At 36.1% G+C, this 11,581-nt stretch overlaps 2 protein-coding genes across 3 annotated transcripts; both read right to left on the bottom strand.

Annotated features, from left to right (window-relative positions):
• Positions 1 to 4,114, bottom strand: LOC105973003 (brassinosteroid LRR receptor kinase). Its single transcript, XM_012997993.2, has one exon. It carries the CDS (start codon positions 3,724 to 3,726, stop codon positions 157 to 159), a length of 3,570 nt encoding a protein of 1,189 aa, XP_012853447.2. The 5' UTR covers positions 3,727 to 4,114; the 3' UTR covers positions 1 to 156.
• A 4,100-nt stretch (positions 4,115 to 8,214) lies between these two features.
• LOC105973112 (UDP-rhamnose/UDP-galactose transporter 5) lies at positions 8,215 to 10,955 on the bottom strand. Of its 2 annotated transcripts, none has more exons than XM_012998128.2 (6): positions 10,739 to 10,955; positions 9,884 to 10,013; positions 9,579 to 9,763; positions 9,220 to 9,420; positions 8,929 to 9,090; positions 8,215 to 8,800 (listed from the first exon to the last, which is right to left on the bottom strand). In XM_012998128.2, the coding sequence occupies exons 2-6, from the start codon at positions 10,002 to 10,004 to the stop codon at positions 8,474 to 8,476; spliced, it is 996 nt and encodes a 331-aa protein (XP_012853582.2). In that variant the 5' UTR covers positions 10,005 to 10,013; positions 10,739 to 10,955; the 3' UTR covers positions 8,215 to 8,473. The 2 variants fall into 2 exon arrangements, with proteins under 2 accessions (XP_012853582.2, XP_088682965.1); XM_088826839.1 differs by having other exon boundaries at positions 10,265 to 10,750.
• Positions 10,956 to 11,581: the final 626 nt, after the last annotated feature.

Here is an 11,581-nt window from a genome sequence, read left to right as displayed (position 1 = left end):
AAGCATAACAAACTCAAACTGTATTTTATGTACAAACAATGTTACAAGTTAAGACAACCTTTTTTTTTTAAATATATGTATGGTAAACTAATATTAATAAACACATAGAAAATAGTACACAAATCTTGAAAATTTGGTCCAAAAAAAGAGTATTCATCACAAGTGCTTGCACAACTCATCACCTTCTTTTATACTCATCTCCACACCATCCTCTGCACTAAAACCAACATCAATCGACGAACCGGAATCGAGCCCGGGCCCCACTTGGATTTCTTTAAACATAGCCATAACCCTAATCATGGTGGGCCGCTTCGACGGCCGGTCGTCCAAGCACAAAGACGCGACCTTCAAATGTTCTAGAAGCTCAACCTCCAATCCGGGATCTTCTTTTACCAACTCCGGATCGAAAACATCGCTAACCCTAATCTTCGCTTGCATCTTAACCCACCCGACGATATTATTATCCCCGAAATCGGGCGAATCGGTGGGCTTTCGGCCCGTTAGAAGCTCGAGTAAAACAACTCCGTAGCTATATACATCTCCTTTAGTGGAGCATCGAAAGCTTTGGTAGTACTCGGGCGGAACATAGCCCGGCGTGCCGGCTAACGTGCTCACGCTCAAATGAGTGTCCATAGCGCTCATTAGCCTCGCCATTCCGAAATCGGAAACCCTAGCCTCCAAATTCTCGTCGAGGAGTACATTGCTCGATTTCATGTCACGGTGGATGATGTGCGGGATGCAGTTGTGGTGGAGGAAAGCCAATCCCCTAGCGGCGCCGATAGCGATCCTCCGCCTCGCGTTCCAGTTGAGCTTGATCCCGTTTTTCTTCCTGTCGTGGAGCACATCTTCTAGACTCCCGTACTTCATGTACTCGTAGACCAATAGCCTCTCGTCGGCGACACTGCAGTAACCTAAGAGCGGTACTAGGTTCCGGTGCTTGATCTTGCCTATGGTCTCCATCTCGGCGGTGAACTCCCGGTCGCCCTGGCCGCTCACGTGCTTCAATTTCTTGATCGCAACGACGGTTTTGTCCTTGAACTCTGCGCGGTACACGTCGCCGAACCCGCCGGAGCCTATGATGTTCCTGTCGTGGAAGCCGTTGGTGGCTTCTAGAAGGTCGGCGAACGTAAGCTTCCTCAACGGCTTCTCGAATGTCGAGAGGTTGATGCTCAACGCTTCGCGGGCGGTAATCTTCGTCCACGAGGCCGAGTTCGAGCGGCTCTCCATGTACACCTCGAGCGCCGCCTCCCTCCTCCTCCGCCTCTTCCTTGCCTCCAATGCCACCAGGACCAAGCCAAAGATGCAGAAAAGCGAGAATAGGAGCCCCATCGCCACGCTCCCCGCGAGGGACGCCTGCCTCCTCGGGTGGGGGTTGGTCACGGCCCGTGCTCCGGGCCTGCAGGGCGCGAGCGGGTACCCGCAGAGCCCGGAGTTGTTCGCAAACCGATAATCGGGGAACGTGTCAAACGGGGCCGATTCAGGAATCATTCCGGATAGATTGTTGTTCGAAAAATCGATCTCACCGAGGAAAGTGAGGCTAGTCAACGACTGCGGAATCGTTCCGTTCAACCGATTGTACGACAAATCAAGAATGGCCACGTTGGACAAACCCTCGAGCTCCTTCGGAATGGGGCCCACGAGGTTGTTGTGTCCCAAGTTGAGTATGAACAAGTAGAACATGTTTCCAACCTCCTTGGGGATAAAACCGTCCAAATTATTGTACGAGAGGTCGAGAAAGAGCATGGAGCCGTTATGGTTGAACGACGGTTGGATGATGCCGCGGTAAAGCCGGTCCAACGTGAAGTTACAAGGATGTCTCGACGAAATCCTGCCCAAATTCTGCTCACGAATCCCGCCAAACTCGAGGAGATTCCCCGCCCCGTGGCAATTCTTGGTCCCGTCGTTTCTGATGTAGACGAAATTCTTTCCGTTGAGGGACTCAACCGCAATATTACCCGATTGTTTGAATAGATCAGACGGGATTGTACCGTTCAAGAAATTCGTGTTGAGATCCAACCAAATCAAACTGTGGCAATCTCCGAGCTCTCCCGGAATTTTCCCCGTTAGCGAGTTGTTACCGAGTTTGAGAATCGCGAGATTCGGTAAACTGCCGAACGAAGAAGGAATCTCGCCGGTTAAGTGATTGTTGGACAACGAAATCCAGTTCAGATTAGTGCAGTTGCTTAGAGTCGAAGGTATCGAACCGGTTAAGTCGTTGAAATCAAGAATCAGATTCTCTAAGCTCTGTAAATACGAAAACTCCGTCGGGATTTCGCCTTCGATTTCATTGAACCACATGATCACATCCCTTAACTCGGACAAGAATCCGAGGTTGCGCGGGATTGCGCCGGTCAAGTAATTGAAACTGAGATCGAGCGATTCCAAATGCGAGCAGTTGATCAAACTTTCGGGTATTGCACCGGTGAACATGTTGTTCTGAAGGTAGAGCCTTTTCAATCTGTTGTTACTCCTTTCGCAAATCGAGGAAGGAATTGAACCGGATAAACTGTTGGATCCCAGTTCTAATGTCTCGAGATTCGGTAGCTCGGAGAGGGAATATTCCGGTAGAACTCCGGCGAAGTTGTTGAAAGACATTATCAGTGTCGTCAAACTGCTCAGCTTCGAGAGTGTGTCCACGGGGAACTCGCCGGAGAAGTTGTTGCCGGAGATATCGAGAAGCTCGAGAACAGAGCAGGAGGCGAGGTTTTCCGGTAGGGTTCCGGTGAAGTTGTTGAAGGACAAATCCAACTCGACGAGGGTTCTGCATAAATCAGATATATGCGGTGGGAAAAAGCCGTGGAATTTGTTCTGGTGGAGGTAGAGATACTTTACACTCGGAAGCTCCGGTACGGCGCCGGTGAGGTGGTTACCGGTGAGGTTGAGGAAACTGAGATTCGGACACGTGGAGAGGGAGTTTCCGAGTTCGCCGGAGAATTTGTTGGAGGATAAATCCAGGTGCTGCAGATTTGAGCAGTCGCTGAAAAATGGAAACTTGGAGGAGAAATTGTTGACGGAGAGATCCAAATAGATCAAGTTCTTGAGTTTCAACTGCGGCGGCAAACTTCCGGCGAGTTTGTTACCCTTTAAGGACAAGCTCTGCAGCTCGGAGAACTCGTCCGACAGAAACCAAGAAACAACGTTGTCGCCGGAGATTCTGTTGTAAGAAAGATCAAGAACGTTTAACGACTTCAGCCGCCCTGAGAAGCTGCTACCAGCGGCTTCTTTATCAAAAGGGCTCATCGAATTTTTTGAGAGATTGAGGAAAACCAAACCAGAACAAACTCCAAGAAGAGTGACGTCACCTGAAATGGTGTTTTCAGCTAGATCTAATGTGGTGAGAGAACTTGTGCAGGAGATCAATTTGGCCGGAGAGGAAATCTCGCCGGAGATATTGGTGTTTTTAAGAGAAAGGGACTCCAAGTTTTGGAGGGGGAGGAGAAAAGTAGCGACTGTAGAAAAGTCGGCGTTCAGGTGGTAGCCGGCGAGGTCAACGGCGGAAACTGCAGCAGCGGTTTTGCAATAAACGCCGCTGAAATTGCACACAGGGGTTTCCGGCCGCCAATTCTGGAGCTCGTCGGGGTATAACGGCCGCGGCGGGAGTGAGTTCTTGAAAGAGAGGAGGAGCTCGGCGTCTCCGTGGACGCCATTCGCCGCCGCCGCCGCCGCGGATGAGAGGGAAACGAAGAAGAGTAGTAATCGATATAGCAGATTCTTATCGGCTTTCATCTCTTCAATTATTTTTTATTTTCTCTCTCTAGGCATTCAGTTCAGTATTTCAGTTCAGCTGCTCTTTAGCTTCTTCCATTTTAGAGAGAGAGAGAGAGAGTTGATTGGTGGATTAATGTAGAGAGAGAAAGAAGGTGGTGAAAAATGGAAGAAGGTAACATGGTGTGTATATATGACAGAGACAGAGCTGCTGGTCACATGGCATCTATAAATATAATATTATAGTAAGATCAATTTTTTTTTCTCTCTCTCTATATGTATAGATTTGATTTAGTTTCTCTCTCTATACGTAATGGTTTAAATTGGGTTAATTTTGAGTGTGTACGTGTGATTTAAGGATGGGATGGATCAATCGCTGTCTGTGTTTTATTAATGGTGATTTCGTTAAGCGTCTTCATTCTTTTCATCTTTTACAATTATTTAAGGCAACTACAAAATTCCTCCCTTTTATGGCAATTTCACTCTTTTTTTTTTTTATTATTATTTTCTTTTTTCTTTAATAATATAGTAATTGAGGGATAAAATTGTCTTTTTTGAAAATTAATTGTATGGACGGTGGTGGTGGTGGTGCATGTTTTGCACGCTCAAGACCTCATTTCGAACGCGCTTCTATTGACCGTCAGAAAGCTCACTTAACAACGATAGACGTTTTGTGTATACGGTTGCAATTATCCTAATGTATTTATGGAATATATTCTTTGTATCTTCCTTCTAAATGTCTATCAATCTACTCGTCATCCGTCTTGCTCGTATATATTCTTCTCGCAATTCGCATGCATATTAAATAACGTGTCTCCTCTTTCATTACTTTAGCGAATCAAAGAGCAGCGAACTTCTTGCAGATCATCTTTTAGCTCAGACCGTAAATTTGTTGGGCTTTTGGTCCAATATACTTGCATTGGCTCACCTAATTCGTTTTTTTTTTTATTATTGGTCTCACTAATGCGAGTCCGATCCAAGCTTGACGAACTGACCCTATGAAGTAGAATAAGTGCTTATTTTAGTGGTTACTATCATATTATTGGCATGAGTTAAGTTGAATTTTGTAAATCGAATATCTTGTATAATTCAATTAATAATTAAGTATGATTGGAATTTAATTACACTTTAATTACTTAAAGGCAAACAGCCCAATAAGAATTCATGCGCAGTTGTGAATGGCCCACATGTTCCGGCTTGGATGTTTCTGTCTTAATTGCATTTTGACTTATTTTATCGGCTTAATTCCACTTTGCACCCCTGAAATATACCATTTTGGCACTTTGCACCCTCGAAAAATAATAATAGCACTTTGCACCCTCAAAACACAATAAATCATTCACAATGCACCCTCAATTGAATATTAAAGGCAATTTTATTTTTCATTGGTGTTTTTCTTTTTGGGGTACAAAATAAAAAAAAAAATTGTTGTTTTCTTGAACCTCAAACCTAATTTCTAGCGGACAAAGTGCGAAAAAATAAAAATTACACCGGATTATTTAAAAAAAACTACATTATCTTACAAAAGAAAAATAAAAAAAATAATCTTTTATCACTAAATTATTCGATTGTGGATGTTTTATGTCACTGTTTGTAAAATATTAGGTGAAAATATTTGGAAGAAAAAATAATTTTCAGATAACTTGATAACGTAATAGCTGAATGATTTTTTTTCGTAAAATATTTTATTTTGATAAAACAATATAATTTTTAAATATGTTGATGGAATGTATTTTTATTTTTGAACTTTACAGTTTCAAAATGATTGATGAATAAAAAAAATATTTGACATTTGGCATCCTAAAAAAATATCACTACAAATATTAAATTTATATTTTTTAGCTTTAAAAAATCATTTGGGGTGCATTATGCATGATTTATTGTATTACGAGGGTGCAAAGTGCTATTAATTTATTTCGAATGTGCAAAGTGCCAAAATGGTATATTTCAAGGGTGCAAAGTGGAATTAAGCCTATTTTATCTTTTCATTTTCAAAGAAATTATAATTATTAGTTTTAATTAGAAGAGTCGATACATAACCTCTTCTACTATTAGTATATAGCTCTATGGTTCGAGTTCTGCCGCACTCTTACTTCCTCTTTATAACAAGAATTGAATTTCTAAACAAAAGAAAATGTGTTTGAATTTTATTATTTCCATTGTAATTATTGATATTTAACATTATAAACCAAATTAGAGACTACAATTACAATTAAAATTAGAAAATAAAAAGAATAAGCATAAGCTCACCCGACACCATAGAAAAAATAAGTGGATGACATACCTAATCCATTTCTAGATCCAAATTAATATCCGATAAATAATACTTGGAATTATTATATTGTTTAGATAAACGAAAATGACCTAATTAATTTATGACCACATGTCTCACAAATTATAATAATTATTTTTTAATTTTTTTAAATTTGGATAATCGAATTTTATCTGATTAATTTTGAAGAGTGAACAATTTAATTTATATCTCATTTATACTTCATGTAAATTCAAATTCTATTCTTTCAAATAATAATATTTTTAATAATAAATCTTATCTTATAAGATGAGGATGAATTTCTTCTTTTTGTCCTTATTTAAGGTTGGTTTTAACTTTTAATCATTATACAATTTTAATATTTTATAATATTCTCCCAAAAAAATAATAAATAAATAAAGGAAAAACGTGATACCACTGCACTATAATTGCGGTAATAATAATATTATTCCATACATACATACATCATACAATGCAGATTGCAGGGGTAGTACTGTAATTTGGGCCCACAAATTCAATCGCAACCGTAATAAAGTTTGACGGACAAGATTGAATAGTGACTTCACTATTTGTGTATGTGACCGTAAGTCGTGTTTGGCAGCACTAGTAAATGTAAATCTATTCACACTGCAAAATATATAGATGAAATTTCACTTTGCATACACACCCTTCACTTACGAAATATACCAATACCTCTATATATTTTCTGATCAAACTTACAAAAATATAAATACATTAGTTTTGCAATATTTTCTTGATCAATTACAATCTTACCCCCATCTTTAGGCAATGTTTGGAACCATTTCTATTTTGTTTTCATTGTTTCCCCAAAACAAAATAGGATTTATTACACTTTTCAAATCATTTTCTCAAAACAATTTCAAAAGTTTCTCTCTTCTTCAGACATGATGTGACTGCTACAGTAAAATGATTTGACTGCTACAGTAAATAATGTATTCACTAAAAAACAAATAAACATCACTTCATCTTTCAATTTTTTTCTAACACCTTTAAACATGATTTGACTGCTACAGTGTATTTTGTCTCCTTCCAAAATACAAACAAACATTACTTTCATTCTCAAATTATTCCCCCAAAACATATTTTCTCAAAATGAAATCAAAATAAGATCCAAAACGCTTCCAAACATTGCCTTAGTCCATGGAAAATATATAGGTGTATACAGTATATAAGTTTTCTTTCCTCATTACAAATATTGAATTTTCGATCTTTGATTTTTCAAAAAAAACAAATGGATCAAAATTGGAATTGAATTTTCACTAGTACAAAAAAGTAATTTTTTTTCTGAAGTATTAGTTTCGATTTGACCATTAGATGTCCACATTTAAGAACATGCAAAATAGATAAAATAAATGACGAGAAAAGAAGGTGAGTGCTATTATGTGTAGATTAATAATTTAAAATCACCGACTGTATTTCATCAATTGTAGCATCAACTCGAAGAAAAGAAAGATGATAATAATTACTAGCACAAAAAATGATGACTATGAATCTATGATAACATAATCAATGAGCATTTGAATAGTGATTTTGGTGGGCCATGTTTATATTGGGCTTATTTTTGTAAATATTTTTTAGGGATTTTTATAATAAAAGTTGCCATAATGGTGAGTGACCCATAATTGGATTTTTACGATTAAGTTGGAACAAAAATTTCAATTTTCAACGGTTCCAATTAGAAAGTTTTTGATTGAGAATAAATTTTTTCACTCCGACTTCTGAAAATCTGATTTTTTGGTCTTAGAATTTTTTAATTGAAATTGGAATTATATAAAAAAAATTGATCCAATTTATATATATATATATATATATATATATATATATATATATATATATATATATATATATATACACACATGTATTTAATGAATCCCACAAAAATAATTAAAGTTGAGCCCACACAGTGAAGAGCATTTTCAGAGAGGTATCTTTCTTTCATAGGTACATATAAATTACAATAGCTGTATTTTTTGTTCCATAACTGGTTCGATTTGACTTGTCATCTTACCAACTTACACTGCTCTATTTATATTTATATTAATATGAATATTAATTTACTATTATATTATTATTATTATTGTTATTAATAATACTATTGTTATAATAATAATACTAATTATTATTATTATTATTGAAGGTAGAAAGAAATGTAAATTTAGAAAACAATATATCCAACATGTGAGATAGTCAGAGCAGTTCCGACAAAGTAACATCAATTTTCAAAGTTCCCTAACTTTTATATAATTTTCTATTCACTTTTTCAATAATTATTGCACTGAAAACATTGGGAATCGAATAAGCACTTCAAACCAACTTTTATAACACAATCACTAACTTCCGATTTTGAATAAACTTTTGCTAACACCACCTTAAGCAATGAATATAATATGTCGTCGCAAAATATAAATAAAAAAAAAAAAGAACATCCGTACTTTTAAAAGTTCGAGCGTATAAATTTTCTTGATATAGAGCAAACTAGACTTTCTCATCACCCTCGGTTGATTTAACTAATCCGATTTCGACTTCGGATTTATTGATAGGCAAAGATTGGCTTTTTTCTTTGCCACCGGGTTGAGAAGATGCATGACCATACCAAATCATGCCCGCTACCGCGAATACCATTCCCACAATTACGTTTACGTTAAGTCCGTTTTTAGCGAAGAAAACGAACCCTAGTGTCAGTACTAGAATGGTCTTCATGTGACCTAGTACTTGAAACGAAACCGCTGTGAATCTGCCTATGCATATGAATTGGCTTAGATTCGTTCCTATTGCAATTGCACACGATAGTGTTATTAGCATCTGCAAGAAATCGAGATATTATCGGTCATTAACAAAATCGAGATATATATATAGAGAGAGAGAGATTCAAAATTTAGATAAAATCTTGGCGAACTGGTGTCGTTTTTCGGGGTGTAATATATACTTACAACTGATGTGAAGGTATAATTAAAGGCATCGACCCTCTTCTCGGTCAACCAATAATCCATAAACGGACCCAAGATCAAAAGCGACGCAGCTTGTGGTGGTGCAGTGTTTGCTAGTAAGTCGAACGAACCAATCGAATGCTTCCGTTGCAGAAAGTGAACATACTATAACAAAACAATAATAAATTAAAATTAAATATAAGAAATCAAACGACACATTATATCGATCAATTGCACAAACGGATTTTTTTTTTTTTATTTACAACGTTAAACGAATCTATAAATAAGACTTACATATTGCTGCATAGAAGTGCTCCAAACGGCTATAAAGGCAGCGACAAATCCTTTAGCATTGACACTCACGTCCGTTACGGTGCAGATGCCCACACCGAATAAAACCACCAAAATGCTTAGCTTTGTGTCCCTCGAATATCGCATCTTATCCAAAACGACTTCTAGAAGACACGCCACGGGTATCATGCTCAGCTTTGCAATCTAAAAACGGTTCATTAACGTAGCATACAGATGAGTTACATGAGTTATATGAATCATTTTAGATTCCCTAGAATATTCTGTTCGAAAAAATTCCAATTTTACCCCTCTGTGTATGGTGTCCTACTATTAGACAACAAAAAAAAATATCAAGAACGAACCTGATAGAATCCGACCGAGTTCCACATTAAACTCACGTTCATTCCGACTATAGAGAAATTCGCAACAATTACAAATTTTATAATTTCGATTGTTGGAAGATGAGAACTTTGTATATATCCGAGCGACCTTAGAATAAACGTCATCACTGTTGTTGCGGCAAAATGTAGGCCCGTTAAAGTTGTCGCTGCAAAAAAAAAAATATATATATATATATATATATATATATCATCAATCAAACAAATCAAGAAAATCGAAAAAAAACTAAGGAAAATTGCCAAAAAAAAAAAGAAAAAAAAAATCGTACCGAAAGTGAAACCATAAGTAGCCATTAAGGCTTTATTGACAAGAATGATTCCAACGGAAGTGACAATATTAAATATCCATGCAGCTGCATCGAGGCCCGCTTTGTTGCCTGTTGTAGACATCTTCTTTTACTGCTTAAAGAGTCGCAAATTTAAATCGATTAATATCAGGACCAAATAGTCGATGAAACAAGTGAACTATTACATATACAAAGACTAAATTCCCACAATAAATCTCGTGTTCGTGACAACATTTTGCAAACCTTTAAAACAAGAAAGAAATCCCCACACATTATATCGATTTGAAGGCTCGTGTGTAGATTAAACAGCAGATGTGTGAAAGAAATGTATAACAAAAAAAAAAACTTGAAAAAAAAACTTACAATTCAAATTCTTTCTTTTTCCTCTTCAATTCTCCAGTGAAAAAATAAAAATAAAAATAAATATATAGTAATTCCCTTGCATTATATTTATGCAATTCCTCTTAAATGCATAATAAAATTAATACCTACTTTTTTTTAAAAAGGGAAAATTAATACCTACTTAATGAGAGAGAATCCCATTACAATAATTAAAACAATATATAATATAACCAACAAAAAAAGGAAATTCATAATTTTTCTACTAAATCTGATACATTTTGCCAGCTTGGCATAAATTACAAAAACCCCAACACAGTCAACAATTTCAAGATTCAAACTTTGATTTACACGCGCTCCAAAATCACAATCACAAATTAAAAAAATCCCATCAATTAAACAGCATTACACGATTCGACAAAAACCCAGAAGTAAAATCGACCAAATTGAAAAAGGAAAAAAAAAAAACCCTAAAAAAAAAGGGATTTTGCAACTTACGTATGTGCGTGCATATATACGAGGATTCAAGTATGGTGGAGGCTCTTATATTATGGGAATTGTATGGAGAAGCATGTGTGCGAACTGTAGAGTAGAAGATGAGTGTAATTAGGAAAAGGGGTTTATTGATTATTAGTTCCGCCATTGCGAAGAGACGTAGAATTGAGAAAGGAATCCACATCGCTTGTTCTATACGTATCTGTAGAATATTCAATACACGACTTAATCTCTCACTTTGCACCCTTGAAATATTGTTTTGCTACTTTGCACCCTTGAAAAAAAATTAATAGCGCTTGACACCCTCGAAACACAATAACTTATTCACATTACACTGTGAATTAAATATTTATAATTTAATGACGGTAATTTCAATTTTTTTATTTCTAGAGTGCAAAATAAAAAATTAAAATTTTATTCTCTTTTTATATCCAACATAAATTCGGGTGTAAAAATGCAAAAAAGAAGAAAGAGAAAAAAAATAACAACGAATTATTGAAAAAAACTATAATTTCTTGCAAAAATAATAAAATATTTTCTCCCTAAATTGTTCGATTGATGAATCTTTTATGGTAATTAGTGAAAATATTTGATAAAAATATAATTTTCAAATAATTTGATAACAAAATAGCTGAAAGATTTTTATTGTTGGTGTTTTTAAAAAAAAATATTTTTTGTGACTTTTTTTTTATATTTTATAAATTGGTGATATGAATTTTTATGTTTGGACTTAGGATTGATATAAAAAGAAAAACACAATAATCCTAAGTGAATTTTAGTAATATTTTGAAAATATAGGGTAACAAGTTACGAATATATTTATTTTACCAAGGGTGGAATGTAAAA

This window comes from Erythranthe guttata, chromosome 12 (genome assembly GCF_056151865.1).
Source record: "Erythranthe guttata isolate IM_541 chromosome 12, IM_541, whole genome shotgun sequence".
NCBI lineage: Eukaryota > Viridiplantae > Streptophyta > Magnoliopsida > Lamiales > Phrymaceae > Erythranthe > Erythranthe guttata.
Note: the sequence above shows the minus strand (reverse complement) of the source record. Positions and strands in the feature narration are given on the sequence as shown.